The 20649-nt window shown below is 41.8% G+C and overlaps 1 protein-coding gene across 3 annotated transcripts in view; it reads right to left on the reverse strand.

Moving 5' to 3' along the window:
- Positions 1-20649, reverse strand: part of cacna1ha (calcium channel, voltage-dependent, T type, alpha 1H subunit a) — a 182240-nt gene that overhangs the window by 42660 nt on the left and 118931 nt on the right. For all 3 annotated transcript variants that reach the window (XM_079564002.1, XM_079564001.1, XM_079564003.1), the window contains exons 9-12: positions 17923-18161; positions 15528-16036; positions 10697-10839; positions 10410-10604 (exon numbers count right to left, since the gene is read on the reverse strand). In XM_079564002.1, coding sequence (XP_079420128.1) covers positions 10410-10604; positions 10697-10839; positions 15528-16036; positions 17923-18161 — 1086 coding nt within the window. The remainder of the gene's footprint in view (positions 1-10409; positions 10605-10696; positions 10840-15527; positions 16037-17922; positions 18162-20649) is intronic.

Below are 20649 nucleotides of genomic sequence, written 5' to 3' on the forward strand. Positions count from 1 at the left end.
GTCCACTGACGAAATGGTTGCATGATTCCCAAATGTTTTGCTTCAGCTACTATAGAGGAAGCCGTTATTAGCGCATGGGTTAGCATCACTACATAAAATTCTGAATATTGCTCTAGTTTGAGGTTCTTTTTTTTAAAATCATACGGAAATGTGTTCTGACGTTGAATATTTGACTTGTTCCAGGATGTTTTTTTATTTAAATTGTAGCTTATGTTGTATAAACCGATTTGTCAAAGGGGTAAGACAAGTGTTATTTCCACATGTTCAGCAAAATGACTTTTGAATCAGTCGGAAATGTCATCCAAAGGGCTGTAGAACTTGTCAAAACCAGATTAATACTCTGACTCTGACTAATTATTACCAAAAAAATGATTGCATTTGTTTTGTATCGCACTTTTTACACACAAAATCAGACTTAAAGCTGCACTTTGCAACTTTTAATTCGGAAAAAAAAGTTTATATTTGTGCATATTTCAATGATGTGACGTTAACCTCTTGACTCCCACCTGAACGGATCCCATTTTCTCCAGTTTGGCTTTACCCTAATCAAAAAGCGTCTTGGGAAAAAAACACCAAAATAGCCACAAAAAAATATGAAGAAAGCAAGGATGTAAACGCAACAAAAATGTGACAAAAATTCAACCAAAGAGTGACAAAAATTCAACAAAAATGTGAGAAAAATTCAACCAAAGAGTGACAAAAATTCAACAAAAATGTGAGAAAAATTCAACAAAAATGTGACAAAAATTCAACAAAAAGTGACAAAAAACTCAACAAAAATGTGACAAAAATGAAAAAAAAGAGAGAAAAACATACAAAAGGTGACACAACACAGCAACAACGCGAGGAAAAAGATCCGTTTTGTGGGTCTTAGCTTTCAAATGAGGTGTTACACAGCCAAAAGAGGACAGAATGCATTTGGTTTAGGCGGGTGGTAAGAGGTTAAAGGTGCATTATATATCAAAAAGTTGACATTTATTTGACCTTGTAGTGACAAAGTGACTGTATGAGTGGTCAGCATGGCTCCTTTACTTTCCATCATGGTGGTCTCTACAACGCTCCAGGATCTATTGTTTGTAGGTTTTCTGGTGAGAGGCTCCGTCAGCAGTGAAAACCTTCCAAAAAGTTGATCCTGGAGCGTCCTAGAGACCACCGCGATGGAAATAAAGGCACCATGCTGACCACTCATACAGCTTCTAGGTCACTACAAGGTCAAATACGCACACATATCAACTTGTTTTTCCTGCATGAAAAGTTGCGTAATACACCTTTAAGAAAAAAATTATTCTCTCAAAATTCATCAAGAAACTGTTTGGGCTTTTTTTTTCTTTTTTCCTTCATGTTGTATACTGTATGTGGCTCACTGGGAAAACAGATAGGAGGCCCCTCATCTCTGACGACTGGTAGAGGGCGCCAGAGTGCACAGTTCAGAGACACTTTGCCTGATCCCACCTCGCCAAACAGACAGAGTGACTGACAGGCAGCATCTGAACAGCGCCCCGAAACACTCCCAACTGCTGGGTTCATGGAGTGCTTATACCCCTGTATTCGTAATGTTACTATTTTGTGAAACACCAACAGCAAAACGGTTATAGGTTCCTCAGAAGTGATATCTGTAAATGCATTTATTTATTCTATTTGCCAGCTGGATCTCATCCTAAACGGCACGCATACCGCCCTTTGTTCTCTCATTCGCCGTTGCCATCGCACACTGTTTGCCAGCGGAGGTGTCAGTTTGAATTGGGGGATCATCAGTCGCAGTTGTCTTTGCGGGCGCATGTTTAACAGCACAAATTACAGCACTCAGCTCCCTTGATTACCCCTGAAAGCTGATATAGTGGAGTCTATATGGTGATATAGGAGGAAGCCAACCATACAGCGCAATCCAGGCAAATGGCGACCAGTGCTAATGAGATTAAAGGTCTTAGGAATATAATGTGCTTCTTTTTAGCTTTATGAAACATGTACATGTGAGCGCGTGTGTGACTTAAAGTGTCTATCAATACAGACGGCACGTTTCGGAACGCACGCAAATATTCACCATCGAAAGGGGAAAACAAAGAGGAAAAACAACTAGCCAACTCTTTAACCGACTGCTCTACAACTATGTAAAGAAATGCTAAATTATGGATGTGTCTTCTACCAAATATACAGAGACAAGGAAAGGAACAATCTGAATCAACTGCAAGTTTGTAAGTATAGCAAGGAATGCTAACCAGCTAAACGGTTTTTCAGTTTTGGTGGACAAACTATGGTGACAAAACATACATAAGGACCCAATTTTGACTTGGTTTACTGGTCTGTGTGCTTATAGTCTGCATGAAAAAATATATATATAAAAAAACAAAGAGTAGAGAAAAAAAGATTTCCATCCCAGATCCCCCCCACTAAGCCACGCACCGTATGACACTTTGCCGTCTGTAGCTGTCTGGTGGCTCTGGGCAGGGTTGCCAGGTCTCAGCAGCCAAACCTGCCCAAAAATATCTGAAAATCCATGGCCATGTGCTCCTGCAATGATGAGAAACCACACATTTCTCCCTATCGTACTGAAAAAGCAGGTCTGAGAGACTTGGATTTGAGATTTTGTCTTATATGAAAACAAAGCAAGGCTACCCACAGCAAGGCTTAAAAAGCTGCCCAATATCCAGGACCTGGCAACCCTGGCTCGGAGGGAAGTGAAGCAGGCTATAAAAAAGCCTAAAAACAAGGGTGAGAAAAAAAAATCAACTTAAGTTTTTGTCCATTTGATCTCTCTTTTTTTTTTTTTATGTATGAAGAGGACAAATAGGGCTCATAGATGTTTGAAAATGCACCTCAGCTTAAACAACAAATGAATGCTTTCCACTCAAGAAGCGACACAAGAGGCTCCACTTTATTCCGACAAAGCAAAAAAAACAAAAGCTGCTCCTGCCACAGAGGCTCCCTGCAGTTTGAGTAAAACAAGCTTGGATTTAGAGGCTGTATAAGCACTGACATGATCAGAGCTACTGGTAAACACCTCTTACATAATGTAGTATGCAAACAGTTTTATCAGAGCAATAACTTTCTACTGCCTTATTATACAAAATGTGAAACTAATCCCACAATCCTTATGGGTTTTGAAGGCAGAATCCCAAGCTCTTCTTCACTGGCCCTTTCAGGAAACTGTAGCGGTTATAGGAGTCGGGGGAAAGCAACAAAAACAAGCAATGTCGCGGGAATAAGCAAGTGCAGCCTTTAAAACGAAAACACACTGGACGGAGCATGAAAATATGGGAGGTTTGCTGCCCAGACAGTTTGTTCCCAATGCTTTTTTTTTTGTTTTCTCTTTGAGCGGCTACCACATAAAAACTTTAAAGGCTTTGGAGAGGCTCTCAGCCAGCTACTCTGTCCAGCGCTACACCCATACTTATATTTAACAGTGGCATTTTCATTGCCGTTGTGGCCTGTGCGGTTAACAATCCAGGCACTGAAAGTACACACCGCTGCTGCCAGTGCGTGACTTTATTATATTGCACTGCATGGCATTGTTTGAACGGAGCTCACTCCTGTCACAGCTTCATTTGAAGAAGATGGTGAACGACCATGGAATCAGATCAAATATAGTCATCCATTTTTTACAACATATTTAAAGGCACACTGCGTAACATTTTGGATTCTTCTGTTGCCATCACTACAAAACACGCTCTAATGACCAGCTAGACAGAGAATAAATTTAGATGAGGACCTAACCTAATCATATTTCCTTTTTGGCTGCCTTTAGTCAATATCTCCATGGTGATGAGCTGGAGACGTCCCACTCCCAATAAAGTTACAGTCCATTTATTTAAAATATCTCCTGCCGCAAACGTTCTTTTCTTTTCATTTAGGATGTATTTAATTGTATTTGTTGGGTAAAATGTTATGCGGTGTGGCTTTAAATGTATTTTAAAGGACTCATATCATGTGAAATCAGCTCTTTTGAGCTTTAAACCATTGAAAGTTGGAGTAGTATTTCACTACATTCATGCACTTTTGAATAGCATGTCACAGTTTCGAATAGCATGTTGCAGTTTTGAATAGCATATTACAGTTTTGAATAGCATGTTGCAGTTTCGAGTAGCATGTTGCAGTTTTGAATAGCATGTTGCTGTTTCGAATAGCATGTTGCAGTTTCGAGTAGCATGTTGCAGTTTTGAATAGCATGTTGCAGTTTCGAATAGCATGTTGCAGTTTTGAATAGCATGTTGCAGTTTCAAATAGCATGTCGCAGTTTTGAACAGCATATTACAGTTTTGAATAGCATGTTGCAGTTTCGAGTAGCATGTCGCAGTTTCGAATAACATGTTGCAGTTTCGAATAGCATGTTGCAGTTTTGAATAGCATGTTGCAGTTTTGAATAGCATGTTGCAGTTTTGAATAGCATGTTGCAGTTTCGAATAGCATGTTGCAGTTTTGAATAGCATATTGCAGTTTTGAACAGCATATTACAGTTTTGAATAGCATGTTGCAGTTTCGAATAGCATGTTGCAGTTTTGAATAGCATGTTGCAGTATTGAATAACATGTTGCAGTTTTTAATAGCATGTCACAGTTTCGAATAGCATGTTGCAGTTTTGAATAGCATGTTGCAGTTTCGAATAGCATGTTGCAGTTTTGAACAGCATATTACAGTTTCTAATAGCATATTACAGTTTTGAATAGCATGTTGCAGTTTCGAGTAGCATGTTGCAGTTTTGAATAGCATGTTGCAGTTTCGAGTAGCATGTTGCAGTTTTGAATAACATGTTACAGTTTTGAATAGCATGTCGCAGTTTTGAATAGCATGTTGCAGTTTCGAGTAGCATGTTGCAGTTTTGAATAGCATGTTGCAGTTTTGAATAGCATGTTGCAGTTTCGAATAGCATGTTGCAGTTTTGAATAACATGTTGCACTTTTGAATAGCATGTCGCAGTTTCGAATAGCATGTTGCAGTTTCAAATAGCATGTTGCAGTTTTGAATAGCATGTTGCAGTTTCGAATAGCATGTTGCAGTTTTGAATAACATGTTGCACTTTTGAATAGCATGTCGCAGTTTCGAATAGCATGTTGCAGTTTCGAATAGCATGTTGCAGTTTTGAATAACATGTTGCACTTTTGAATAGCATGTCGCAGTTTCGAATAGCATGTTGCAGTTTCGAATAGCATGTCGCAGTTTCGAATAGCATGTTGCGGCGAAGAAACGGTTTCTTTTCAGCGCTTCATTCTGGACTTCCTGGATCAATTGCGTTATTGTTAAAACTCAAAACATTCCTCCACATTTGTAAAGCCCATGATCCAAAAATATATCGGTCCGGATCCGTTTTACTGAAAGTGTGCTGAAGCGTTAAACCATGTCGTAAATCAAAACTGAGCGTTTTTTTAATAAGATATTTCCACAGGTGCCAGCAGGAGGAGCCCTAGTCCAAGTATTCTCCAGCTCTAGCGCATGTACTTCATTGTTTCTATTATTTAATTCTTACTGAGACATTATTTTTAATTGTAAAGCATAAATACCAATGCTGAGGCACACAAAATATGTCTATTTTGAAGCCCCACTTCAAGCCAAAGTAAAATTATTCCCTCGTTAGCTGAAGAAAAGCAAATTTAATCAGCTAAACCATTCACGCATCTGAGACACTAACACATCTTTCATATTCAGTTCCATTCCGGAATACTGCAGTGCGTAATAAATGTTCTCCCCGAGACTTGTTCCTTCGGCGTCAAAATCTGAACGGCGAGGGGCTCTTTGATTGAAAAGGAATAAATTAATTTCAAAAACTGATTCATTTTGGAACTTGGATCTTGTTCCCACTCATCTTTTCCGTTCGCCTTTTTCTTTGGTTTTTAATTAGTCGACACTGGCAAAAGACTTTGACAATTCTTGAGGATGACCTTGACTGGCTTGTTTTTTTTTTTTAACTGACGCACTAAGTAGTTTCACACACACACAAAAAAAGAAAGGAGAACGGGCTCCAATCCAAGCATCCAAGTATCCAAATAACCTGGATGTGCCAAGCCGAGTGCTCTTTTGATCCGCCCTGCCAGCACTTAATAGGGAAGTTGATGAATCTCGATGAATCTCAATAGTGTCTCTATGGCCAAGCACAACAAACACAAAGTCGGCTCTAGCGTTTTGAAGTGTGTAAAGGTTTTGTTTTTTTTAGGGATGCGCCACGGATTAACTGACGAAAAAAAAACAGGCTGGCTACCTTTGACTAGTTCCAGCTAGTAAGAGGGAGCAATGCGTGGATAGTGTGCAGCAGCAAAAGGGGGGGGGGGGGGGGGGGGCTTAGGAGAGACAAGCTACTGCAGACGCCGACTAAAAATGACTAATGGTTTGCTTCCCTAATTAGTGTTCTGCGGCCCCTCTGAGCCCGACCACTGTTCACAGCAAAGCCAGGCACTAAAAAACAACATCTGCAGAACTCTCCTCGTCAACATAACACATAGCAAGGTGTTTTATCGACGCCGCTGAAATCTCAAAACAACCTCTCGAAAAGGAAGGTAAATATTAGACTAAATCCGCTAGTTGTGTGTTTGAATCTCTCTGCAAGCCGGAACATACAAGGAATCTTGAGTCTTCTTTAACCTCCGCCTTCACCAAGGGCATTTTCTCCAGTTCAGCTTTACCCAAATCTTAAAGCTTCCGGACTGGAGCCTATAGGCCAGTGTAATGCCTCGTTTTGAAGGCTAAAACCAACCTTTTTCCTCGCATTGTTGCCGCGTTGTTGCTACTTTTTTTGTCTATGATTTTTTTGCTACATTTTTGTTTCTTTTTTATTGAGTTTCTGTCCCATTTTATCACATTTTCATTCCTTTTTTTGTTTCCTAAAGTTGTTAGCATTAGCCATCAACAGCCCCAATTATGAACGATCCCAATGTTTTCAGCTGTTGTCAACCCGTCGACCTCATTCGGGTGATGTCAAAGCCTATTTATGAATGAATTAATTAGTGTTATCTAATCCAAATGTTAAAGTGATCGTCTGTAAGATTTTAAAGTGAGTAGGGAGAGTCAAATTTGAAAGGAAACAATCAAATTCCTCCCCTCTTGGACCAGAGATCCGCTCGTTGTGTGCGAAACGAGGAGAGCGAGAGCAAACTTTCAAAAGTGAACGCTCAAACTCCCCCCCCCTCCCCTCCTGATTGAACCTGACAGGCCAGGTTCACAGGAAAGCTCGCCTCATTGGTCAAAGTGATAGCCCGGGGATTCTGATTGGTTGCAGCAAAGGGAGGGACGTTAGAAAAAATATCCTGGCGCTCAATTTTACGCAATCTATCAAATTTGTAAAACATTTTAACTTAAAGGGACACCGCATAACATTTTTGACTATACTGTTGCCATCAGTAAAAAACATGCTCCTAATGACCAGCTCGAGACATTAATACAGTGGGTAATCAAAGAATGGATTTGGATGTGAACCTAACCTATATAAATCTCATTAAAATTAAAATTCTGCTGACTTTAGTCACATCTCCATGAAGACGAGCTGGAGACGTACCCACTCCCAGCAAAGTCATGTCTTAGAAAAGCTGAGCCGCTCACAGCAAAAGCAGATGTTTGTTTCTGCATTTATGAGGTATTTTTTAATGATGAAAAAAAAATTGGTCATAAAATAAATGCTTGTATTTCAATTTTATTTATTGGGTAAAATTCTACGCGGTGTGGCTTTAAAGACTATCACTTTAAATCATATTCAATTTCTGCTTTTTGTGGGGTCGGATATACAGTACATCTAATACACATAAAAATGTAATGTAATTGGTGGATAGATAGAAGGCTAAATTCAAACAGCTTCGGGAAGAGAAGTATTCTATCTTTTTTTTTTTTTAAATGGGCCAAAAATGTCTGTATTTTTGAAGCTCTCTTTCCTTTTCCGCCTCTGTGATACAACACACGCTTCAAAGCAAAGGCCGAGGTAAAAGCACCGGTAGTTCTGCGCACTTCAAATCTCTCCAGTCCCATCTCGGCTCTCGGCACATGTATAAACGCACTCGTGCTGCTGCAAAGTTTGACCAGGTGTCACATAAGGGGGTTGATAAGTACCGCAGTGAGGAGGGGGGGGGGGGGGGGGGGGGGGCTTACATAAGTCTGTCTCTCTATGTGTGCGGTGTCTGCGTTTGCTGTTGGCCCAATAAGGACATGGCTCTCCCAGTCACCGCTGTGTTTACACTGAAGGCAGACAGTGGAGGACGAACAGGCGGAGGTGAGGGGGAAAGGGGATACACCACCGGCATAGCATAGGGATTCGAAACATACTCATGGATCTACTCCGATGGTTTTGTTTTGTTTTTTGTCTTATCAACAGCGATGGTACAGAAAGCAATAAGGATAAAAAGCGATGCTCGACTACCTTAAAGCCATACTGCTCAACATCCGAGTACAGGAAAATAAAATACACTTTTGGTTGAGACATAACTCACTAATACGTTCAATCTTCACTGTCAGTGGACTGGCCTGTCCTCAAACCTGACTTGTAACTTTATAAAGGCGCCACAGCTTTACTTCCAGGTCCGTTTCAGCTGGAGAATATGCGAGAAAAAAACTCTTAAAAAACACAATCAATATTTTTGACACTTATTTCTCAGAATCAATAGCCAAATATGCCATATCTACTGCTAAAAAAGTATTATTTACTAAAGTCGCTACTTCCGGGTTTAGCGGACGTTAGCATTTTTCTACGCTAAATCCGGATGTTGCGATTTTTGTAAATATTACTTTTATAGCAGTAGGTACAGCATTATTGGCAAATCGGCCTGATAAATAAGTGTGTTCAGTAACTCTCTGTTGAGTTTCAGCAATATTGATTGTGGTGTTGAAGAGTATTTTTGTAGTTTCTCGCACATCTGCCGGAAGTAGAGCTGCGACGTCACCGCTTAACAAACGGATAGATACATATGGTATGTTTGGAATTGCCCGTATATGGTCATGTCTGAAGTAGTCAGAGGGAGAAAAGGCTGAACTTTCTCCCATTTCCCCACCATTACTTTGACAAACGCTGATAATGATTTTTTTTTTTTTTACTAAACAAAAATACAGAGACACTGGGAGGCCCCGAGAAGATTAATATTGTGGATTTTTTTTCCTTTTCAGGGACTGACTGACTGGCTACAGAGATTGTGTTCTCACCCAATAGGAAGCCAATGTAGATTAACCCCTTAACTCCCACCTGAACGGATCCCATTTTCTCCAGTTTGGCTTTACCCTAATCAAAAAGCCTCTTGGGACAAAAGCACCAAAACAGCCAGAAAAAATGAGAAGAAAACAAGGATGTAAACGCAACAAAAATGTGACAAAAATGTGACAAAAATGTGACAAAAATGTGACAAAAATTCAACAAAAATTCAACAAAAATTTGACAAAAACTCAAGCAAAGAGTGACGAAAATTCAACAAAAAATCAACAAAAATTCAACAAAAATGTGACAAAAACTCAACAAAAATGTGACAAAAATTCAACAAAAATGTGACAAAAACTCTACAAAAATGTGACAAAAATTCAACAAAAATTCAACAAAAAAAATGACAAAAAAATGACAAAAAATCAATAAAAAGTGACAAAAAACTCAACAAAAATGTGACAAAAATGGAAAAAAAGAAAGAAAGAAACAACATACAAAAGGTGACACAACACAGCAACAACGTGAGGAAAAAGATCAGCATTGTGGGTCTTTCAAATGAGGTGTTACATAGGCCTATATAATAGCCAAAGAGGACAGAATGCATTTGGTTTAGGCGGGTGGTAAGAGGTTTAAAAAAAAAAAGCACAAGAATTTTGCTTCTCAGGTATGCTTGGTTTATCTTTACATTTCTATACTGCTACCTGCGACCCAACGCCCCCCCCCCAAAAAGCTCACAATGGTCAGTGATGGTCTGATTCAGATCTCTACATCTGCCTCGTTGGAAATGTTTCTATCATTGGTTTCTTTCAAATACCCACTTGTCAATCTCACAAATAAAAAAACAGGAGCGGTGATAAAGTACATATAGCTACAGCTGCCAATGTGTTAGACCAGGGGTCACCAACCTTATTTCAGCTGAGGGCTACTTTAAGAGCATTAAGTTGTTCGAGGGCTACCAGTTAAAAACAAATCCTAAAGACTTAAACGTACACTGTTCACTTATAGGATATTGACCCCATATTATATTAAAATAGCTTTATTTTAAACTCATACCGAGTCACAAGAACCGAAATAACTGTAATTTTAAGAAATAGATTCAAGAAAATGAAGTGTTTTACACTTTAGAAAAAGTCCCAAGGGCTACTGGACATGCCCCAAAGGGCCCCTGGGTGCCCGCGGGCACCACGTTGGTGACCCCTGTGTTAGACTGACACCACCAAACAGTCACTCACACACCCCGCTCGTCGTAAACATGAATTGAATGCCTATCACAAAGCGATTATCAGACTTCTCCAGGCGTCTCGGTGCTCACCTGCTGGTGGTACTCGATGCCCATGCTGAGAGTATTGACCAGGATGGCGATCATAATCCCTCGGTTGAAGTATTTACTCTCCACGATCCTTTTCAGTTTCTCCCTGAAGTCCCTCCAGGCCTGCAGCACTCCGTTCTTGTAATCGACCACCCCCCTCCGTCGCTTTCGACCGCGGACGCCCCGCAGGTCTCCACCCTGCCGGACACACACAGCGACAATGTTTAACATGGAGACCGGCCAATAGGGTGGAAAAACACATTAGCTGATTTGTTTGAGGCGACACTGACCTGTGGGAAGTCGAGCAGCGCGTCCGGGTCCCCCTCCAGCTCCAGCGTGTCCAGGCTGCGGGCGCACTGCGGACAGCTCAGCAGCTCCAGCAGCAGAGGGCTGGGCACCAGGCCGGCCAGCTGGTACAGCAGCCTCTGACGACCTGAGGGGCAGAGGCCAGACACGTTACGCTCAGCATTTGGAGGCTTTTCTGTCGGGCTCCGTCGGCAGAGACAGCGTTTCTGTCTTGCATTAGCACAACTGTGTAGCCTGGAGAGCCATCCACTCCTGCTTTCATTCTGGTGGTGAGTTTTGGGAGAGACACACTGATTAATCTGCGGGTAATCACAGCCAACAGAAGTTGGGAAGAACAGACGAGGCATGAGACCTCATCACTGTATGTAATAGAACAAAAAATCATTTAACAAATATACTGTTAACCTTTGATCGTTTATACAATCAGAACCCTTTAGATCATTGATAATGGACAATTATATGCATAGTTGAGGTTTAAAGATGGGGTATTTAACTTTTTGAAGGTATTTGAATACCTTAATCTCAAACATATTTGATCTACTTACTCTCTTGTTTACTTTGCGATGGCATGATCAAGATTAGCAAGCGATCGAGATGTGCGAGTTGGAGATTAGAGTCAGCGCTGGTCACGGAGACGTCTCCGAGGCGTCCCCTGGCAACACACGAGTCTCCAGGTAGTCTCGGTGAAAACGAACAGGTTCAATTTAAGCAGAGTCTCCGCATGGTCGCCGAGAGGTCTGCACGGTCTCAAGCTGCTGTAGCAATGTTGCGAAAACTATTTGTTGTCCTCAATCTGTGAGACGTTTCTGTGACGTCCCTGCAATGTCTCCGACACCTGATGGATAACATCAAGGAGATCACAAAGAGTCGTATCGTATGGAGATCGCCTTGGTAGCGACAGGTCTCTGAGACATTGCAGGGACATCATAGAAACGTCACACACGTAGACCTCTTGGAGACCTCTCAGATACCATGTGGAGACCACATGGAGACTTATTGAAGTCAAGTCTCCATGCAGTCTCCTGTTCCTTTTCACCGGGACTACCTGAAGAATCACCTTATCTCCAGGGGACATCTCGTAGACAACATGAGCAGCAGCAACTCCAGTCTCCAACTAGTCTCCAACTATCCTACAGGCCGATGAGAGAGGCCCTTTATGCTTTAGTGTCATAAAACGTTCCTAGCTTTAGTCCCAAGCTCATGACAGGTCTCCGTGGCAACCTGTCAAGAGCTTGATCGTGCTATGAGGCAGGAATACTAACCACTCCACCACCAAGAAACTACACACTAACTCCTATAAAACAATGTTACATAGTTAGAGTTCAAGTCAGGCACTGCAATATGGGTCACCCAAAATAGTTGCGAGGATAGTGGTGCAGTATGATGTGTTCTGTTGCGATGAGTACACTTTGGTAATGTATCTCTGAACACTCCTCCACCTGACTGCAGCCTCTTGAAACCAGGGCAGAACAAAAACAGACGCCAGAGCCCCCACTCCAGCTCCGAGCAGCACTGCGTAAACCTGCGGGCTTCTCGCTGTTGTCATCATTTACACTTTGCTAATCAGCTCCTTTTGTTCTCCTTCCAACATCTTTGTTTAGGTTGAGCGGCGCGGCTTAAGCTGTTTCTCAAAATCAACAGAGCCCGGTATTTGTATTGCATTAGTCCCGAATCTCAGATAAAATGCGAGGCTCAAGTTTAGGGGCAAAAAGAAGGAGCTATTTTCAACATACCTGGAGTTGTGTAGTGTTTTATCTGTCTGCCTACCAGTCTGTCTCAGGGCTGGGTACTGTTAAAGGAATAGGCCACCGTTTTTACATACTAAAATATGTTCTTACCTCACTTTAGTCGAGTTAATATATCCCCGTCTGGTCTTTGTCCGTGCGCTCTGTCACGCAAACGGAGCACATACGCAGCCTCTCCCACATGTCACATAGCTCCGAAAAAGCTCACGATAGAAGCTGCCAAGCTCTTCCACGTGTTCCCTATTTAAATAAAGTTACGTGAAGTGTTTTCATGCGAAGTATATTTACACAGAAATGTAACATGTCGATTTTATAAGCAAATAAAGAGGGGGACTATATTGTGAGGCGTAATGATACGAGGAGCAAAACGTCCGCGCAGTAACTCCTAAAGGTTATTGACGGAAATGAGCGGGGGAAGTCTTTAGGAGTTACTGCGCGGACGTTTTACTTCTCGTATCATTACGCCTCACAATATAGTCCCCCTTTTTATTTGCTTATAAAATCGACACGTTACATTTCTGTGTAAATATACTTCGCATGAAAACACTTCACGTAACTTTATTTAAATAGGGAACACGTGGAAGAGCTTGGTAGCTTCTATCATGAGCTTTTTCGGAGCTATGTGACATGTGGGAGAGGCTGCGTATGTGCTCCGTTTGCGTGACAGAGCGCACGGACAAAGACCAGACGGGGATATATTAACTCGACTAAAGTGAGGTAAGAACATATTTTAGTATGTAAAAACGGTGGCCTATTCCTTTAAACAATACTTGTAAGTAGATCCAAGGTTTGATGCTATTGCTCCAGGGACTGCATTAATGGAACCGACTTGGTTGTTGGTCCCTTTTTTTTGTCACACTTTTGTCTCTTTCGTCACATTTTCATCTCTTTTTTGTCACATTTTTGCCGCTTTTTTGTTGTTTATTAATTACACAGTTTCAAAGGTTTTCAAAAAGCTTTGGGTGAAGCTCTCAGGCAATATCCATTAAAAGGTTAACATCTTGAATAAACTCAATAAAGAGCCAGCGTTGTGTGTGATCCCGCACCCATTGAAGAGCCATTTCCCGAACCAGGGGTCTCATTTATAAAACTGTCCGTGAGAAAAATGGGATATATGAAACTCTCCGTACGTGCAGCACCACATAATCTCCTATGAATGAGATTTACCTAAACATGAGAGGGATTTCTATAAATACTACCTTTGACGCAGAACCGTTCGTATGGAAGGGTTAGGCCTCCTTTCGTCCGTACATGAGCTTTATAAATGAGACCCCAGAACTGAAGAACCGGACAGCACCCGTCAGGACGCCATCCAGCCTTTGTTTGTTGTTATCGTTCCGCACTGACCATCTCCGTTCTCAACATAACCCTCCAACACCTGCCCTGACTGCTCCGTCCCGCCCCTTGATCCAGTTCTTTGCGCTGCTACACTGGAGACATGGATTTCCTGTCAGGACTGCGAGCCTGCGCTAAAGCTGCTCACACACACTCACACACTCACACACGGGCACTTTATCCACAGGCACCTCCGGGTCAGAACCTTACAACAATTACACAGAGAGAGGAAGGAATGCTGGCGGGGAGAAGTTTATCGGGAAAGGATTTACTTTTCAACGGGGGAAAAAGATCTCTGTGAGAAACGAATACAAACTGAGCAGTTTCCTCAGTCCTCAATATGGCAAGCGGATACTTAGAATAACGTGATGAATTATGGTTTGATAATGTACGAGTGTGAGGTTCCTGGGGTAGCGAATATACTGATATCAATCACAGATAGGAAAAATATTATTTTGATATCTGGGATTATAGAAAACTGCTTGGTTGTCCCACTACAACTACGATATGATAAAGATGCATAACCCCCATTTGAGCAGAGTGCATTTCCTCCAGGTCGTCTGTACCCAAATCTAAAAGCCTCTCAGCCTATAGGCCAGTGTAATTCCTCATTTGAAAGCTAAGACCTAGATTTTTCCTCATGTTGTTGTCACTTTTTTGTTGCACTTTTGTCGCTTTATTGTCGCCTGTTTTGTTGCGTTTTGAATTTTTTGGTTTATGTTTTTGCTTTTTTGTTGCCTGTTTTGCGGCATTTTCATTTCTGTCTCTATTTTGGTGCTGTTTTTCAAGAAGCTTTTGGATTTGGGTAAAGCCGAAATAGAGAAATGTGCTTGGTTAAAGGGGGAGAAGAGGTTAAATGGAGGGCGGCGTTACATAAAATAGACTTTGACCGCTTTCTACCATGCTACAATCTTGCTTTTAGTCATTCATACACGTTTGCTGAGGTGGTCAGTAACAAAGTTGACTTTTATTCAACTACATTACAACAGCCAAACGATGCACACTCTCAGAACAGTAGGTGGCGCTGTGCCAATGGCAATTCAAAGTCACGACTTCCCTGTTTTACCCACATTACTATGAGTTCTATTTCCTCATAGTCTTGCCCATGGTCCTATAGATACAGACGGCATCTCGTCATAGAAGGGGGGGCCGCCGAGGGGGAAAATAGAATCTTTTAGGAAACACAATTTTTCAGTCTTTTTAGACATTTTCTGGTGGAATATAAATTTATTTATCACATAAAAATAAAGTCAAGTGTAAATCGGGTCCATATGGATGTTTTCTCCCAGCAGATTGTTCAGTAGAAGTGAAAAAACGGCAGTTGTAGCTAGCGCTAGCTAACCATTGGCATTAGCCCGATGCTAACATGTAGCATTATGTTAGCATTCTCGCGTTTGCTCCAGACCATGTCTTTTTATCTTTATTTAGTAGAAAACTATATTCATAATTCAGCGTTTCTTAAAGTAGTTTTTGAGTAATTAGAGAAAGTTAAAAAAAAAATCAAAATTGTTTTCCCCCTTAACTGTTTTCAAACATAACCATATATGGGCAATTGCAGAGATGCCGTCTGTATCTATGTTATCGGGAAGCACAGCTCACCCCATCCCCACAGAGCAGTGAAAGGCAAAAATGTCCACTGGAGCCTTGTGACTACCTTCTGACGCTTCTACTGTATTTTGTCTAACTCTGACATGGTCACCAGTCCATGAAAGCTGTCGTGTGTAACGTGGCTTACTGTGCTGTCCCATGAGCGTGTAGAGCTTGTTGAGGGTCTCGGTGTGCTCGGAGCCCGGCTGGTGGGAGTGCCTCTGCTCGGGGCTGCGGGTGTGCGGGGACGGGCTCTTGCTCCGGTAGCTGCACACGAACGAGGGCAGGATGGTGGGGTAGTTCATGCCTCCGTTCAGCCGACCCAGGAGCGCCCCCATGCGCGGCGTCACGGAGGAGCTGCGCCCGCCGTTGACGTTCCCTCTGCGCAGGGGCAGGGACTTCATCTCCAGCTCCTCGCCGGTCTCCAGGCAGCGCTCGGCCGCGGTGTGCTCGCCGTGCTCGGGCTTGAGCGTGTGCTGCCCGCCGTTGCTGAGGCGACAGTGCTGGTGCTGGTGCGTCTGCAGGAGGCTGTGGATGGGTCTGAGCCACACGGCGTTGTTGGGGCCGGAGGCTCCGGTGCCGCGACTGGAGCTGTGGCCGTTACCGCCGCCGTTACCCCCTCCACTGCCGTTTGGGTTGACTTTTTTACGTCTTTTACTGGAAGACAAATGAGTAGTAATTGTGAATGTTTTGAAGTCTGATGCTTTCACTTAGGCTGGCAAAAGTTAAGTTAGCAGAAAATCTAATCAAATACCTAATTTGAAATCCAAGACCTTCTAGTTTCAAAACATATGTGCGAGATCTGTGTGAGTGAAACACAACTTAGATTACATTTCCGTTCTGAACTCAAATCATATCCTGATTAGGGTTAACTAACCCTAACCTTAGCCCTAGACCTAACCCCCTGATCAGGGGCGACGGCAGGTAACAGATTAAATGTGCACTAAAGGACATGCGTTTATGCAAAAAAAAAAAAAAAAAAAACTATATTAGTGCGTATTTGACCTTTTAGTGACCCCTGCTATGGGTAGTTAGCATGGCGCCTATACTTTCTATCACGGTGGCGTCTTTTTAAGGTTTCTCAGTTTTCTCTGCTGATGTAGCCGTGTTTTACCATACCCTCGTACTCACTGCGTTTTGTACAAGGGTCTGGAACTGAGTGGGAGTTCACCCCTCCCACTCTTTGAAATGATTGGATCTGATTTTTGCGTTTGGTCGTGACGTATGTAATGCGCCCGAGTGAGTGAAGCAGCCATCATAACTCTTGGGGGCATTCCTTGCACAAGGCTTCAATTTTAATTTCTGGCTATTTGGGAGCCGAGCCAGAACGGATTGAAGAGCTTCCATTACAAACGACAACCAGTAAATACGTCACCTACAACACCCGCCTCCCCCGCTCGCTGAATGGTAGGTTGAAATTCAACCGATGTAATGCGGCCACTGAGATCAGACCCAGACGTACATGTAGGGATATTATAATTCACCGGAATTTGCGAATGGCTAAGGCCAGGCTACTGCTGATGGAACCATCTCTCTCTACAAATATATATATATATATATATATATATATATATATATATATATATATATATATATATATATATATATATATATATATATATATATATATATGCGCATACGTTCCATCCATCAAAAAATCCATAATGCACCTTTTAGGGCCACACACTAATGCCTTTTAGTACATAACATAACAAAAAGAGATTTGGCACCTGTCTTTGTTTCTTAGGTCTATTATGTCATGAAGGATAAGTATTTAAGTCTGTCTCATCATCAAAAGGTTTGTTATGGATGTAATAATGCTACACTTTTTATTGCAGGGGGAAAAAAATCCATTTAGCAGGAAGCCTGAGGGCTAACAAACCTGTTTTAGCTGAAGCAGGCAAAAGGCGGCGCTGATATGAGAAAAACGCAACGCTGGAATTGTTCATTCTTCTCACCATGTTGGGATCAGTTGTTGTTGCAAACTAGCAATTATTTGCTACCTGTGTAACATCTGTATATACATCTCTGAACAAAGTAACAGTGAAGTTCTTTATGTCAGTATTACTAAATAAGAACTGGGAGTGGGATTTAATAAGCCTTTTGGGCAGAGTTGGTCATCATATTTACATGCTGTGTGTTGTCGTTTGTGCTACCTGCGTGAAATAAATGAATGAATGAAAAACAAAATAAACGCTACAGTAAAGTAATAGATCATTTTATATTTGTAAGGAAAATTGAAAGCATTCTTCTCAGCAGACACTTGCAGTATGAATATTGCATCAGCTGAACAGGATCAACGAACAATGACAAATAACAAGGAGAAGTGACTCTCATCTGGCTTCTGTTGCCATCCTGTAACATCATTACACTTCCTCTAACAGTTCTGTGATTTTTCTACTATGCCTCTGTTTAGGCTTAAATGCTTTGTTGCATTTTTTTTTGGCTAACAGTGACACAGTGATACGGTGAGACTAAAATAATAGGCGATTTAACAACAGCGTAACTGGCAGTGTTCCCCGTGTTTGAAGTGTAAAACAGACCTGTGCCAGCCCGAGTATATTCTCTGCAGCCGGCGCGTTAGCTTTCGGTAAAGGTGGCTGATGTAGCGCAGCATCTCCTCGTAACAGGAGCCCGGCTCACTGTAGCTGGCCAGCGTGGAGTCGTTGGACATGTAGCGGGCGCGCTGCTCTCTCATCAGAGCATTCTCGCGCTGCTTCGTCTCAGAAAACTGGGTCGCGATGACCACCAGGCACAAGTTAATCATGAAGAAAGAACCCACCTGGAAACAGATGCACAGATCAAAGATGTTACATAAAAAGTGACACATGTTTTTGGCTAACTTCCTGTTAGCCAGTGTAGAGTAGCAACTACTCTCTGTCCACATTTTTATGTAAATTAAAAATGAAGTAAGGTTGAATAAACAGAAGAAAACTTGAGTAAACGTTAAGCCGAGCATGTTTCATAAAACTTTGTTCAGAAAGTGGTGCTATTTCACCAAGAGAGTTTGGGAAATTCCACTGTTATCATGGAGATCCGCCATCTTTGCAGCTGTTAGCATACATCTCCACAGACTAACATTAGCTAAAAACAGTAAAACAAGTGGAGAAAATAGCCATGGAATGACACCGTTAGCTGCTGAGTTACTGCTGGTAAATACATCCAACACACTGTAGTGTCCAAGTGTTTTCATGTGAACAAAAACTCCAGTATTTTAACTTAAAATATCCATTAGTTTACATTTGCTGCTAATCCCATAATGCTCAGCGATATGACATCACATTCCTGAACTCTATTGTTAATGTTAGCCATTAGCTTCGAGGCTAAAACACTGAAATTCCTAAACATATACATTTCTGGTGAAGTGTATTTACATCCAGCGTAAAGATTTTAATATATTATAAGTAATTATCCAACAGCTTCATGTTTTCTGCCATGAACTGTTTAAATATGTATTTGCTTCAGCAAGACACGGCGTAACTCTTTATATAATGAAACGAGAACAGGGAAACAGTCATTGCCCTTGGAAGTTAGCATCATGTCGCTATGCAACAGACTGCTGCCGTAGCCGTGATGAAATGCTTACTGCCATTATGTTATGACATCTCACACATAACCGACAATTCAAGAAAAAAAAAAGTGAAAAGTATGACCAGTGGCTCTCGGGATGACAAGCCGTGACCCAAATACGACTTTGACTTGTTGAATAAGCTTTAAATGAGCAAACAACAGCTGATGTTGTTATAAAAACAACCTGGCAGTCATTTGAACAGACTCAAGTCGTGATTCTTTTACTGTATCAGGAATGTTTTCTGGGAAAGGCTTGCCCGCTGAAAACGGTTCTTTTGGGTCGCGACCCACGAGCTGAGAAACACTGATCTACAAAAGGCTTTATGTCTAAGTTCATTGTATCCTCAATAGTGTTGAATCACATGGTCACCGATGAAATGACTAATAATGAGGTATTTTTGTGCACCCAATTTGTAAATGAAAGCCACGAGAGGCTGCTGATCGACGTTTTGTTTTTTAGACTTATTATTCATACTGTATACGCCGATAATAGCCCTCATTGGAAATACATGGAATAAGAAAACAAATGGAATACAATCAAACCTTTGCAAGAGTCTAACGTGATAAATAATTGGAACCCCTGTTATAGCAATTATCTTTTGAATGAGACGTCCTCTATACTATAGGCGACAGTGACAAGTTAATGTGACAGAAACCAATTCCCTTCCACTGACACGGCAGGCATCACGGAGTAGTACAGGACCGCAGGGTGCATCGTGACTATAGTCTCAGGTGCGCTGTGACAGGAGTGAGTCAGCTCGTGCAGCTGGGTCCCGCTCAGGGCCACAGCACCTCAATTCACACGGGTCAGATGGGCCGCCGCCAGACAGAAGAGGGGCACACTCCCTGACAAGTGGACAACGTGCTTTTAATGGAAAGAGTTGCACGTTAAAAGACAACTTAAAAAGGATATCTGGAATATTGACCTAAAGCTAAGATCACCTGATAGGTCCTATACTTTTCTAAAATATGCAACACCGGCTCAAATCACATGAGTTTTTTGTCAGCTTGACCCAGCTGCGCTCCTCAATGTTTCAGCATCCATGGGACTCAGATCTTGACTCCGCGCTGACAACTCGACTGGTTTTGTGCAGAGAAGCTGAACCCAATCGATTTACTCGAGCAAGAAAACAAGTTCCTGAATAAATATTACACGCCGTAGCCTCTAAATGGATCAATGATAACAACTGCTTATCATCATCATTTCATCTTTCATTTCTTAATGTATTCTTAACAGGAAATTAAAGACATCTATCAGCTGCCCCATTTGATCTTGCACATGTGTTTTAATCAGAAATGCAATAAAGGATTGGATTTTAAGCACTTTCCATATTTCACCCTCCTCCCTTTATTTTAATATTTCACTTTTTCATTATTAAGTCTTTCTCTTCCTGTCTTCATTCTCTTCCTGTCTTCATTTTCTTTGCACTAATTTCCTTATGATAAGAGACCTCCTTTGTAAACAAAAGACTAACAGTAAAAAGGCAAACTCTCCCACCTCTGTTTTGAAGCGTGGGGCTTTGTTGTTGTTGTTTTTTTTTTTTGCCGGTGTTTTTCTTGAAGTACCTTTTCTTGTCAGGTTTAATGTGCCATGGGAAGATCTTTGCATTTAACCCTGTCCTTCAACTGCAGCCTCGGGGCAGCCAGTCAGAACCCGTGGGGACCCGGCAGTACTACCTATCTGGAGGCGTTTTAACCAG

Source organism: Gobius niger, assembly GCF_951799975.1.
Source record: "Gobius niger genome assembly, chromosome: 10".
In the NCBI taxonomy this organism is placed as follows: Eukaryota; Metazoa; Chordata; class Actinopteri; order Gobiiformes; family Gobiidae; genus Gobius; species Gobius niger.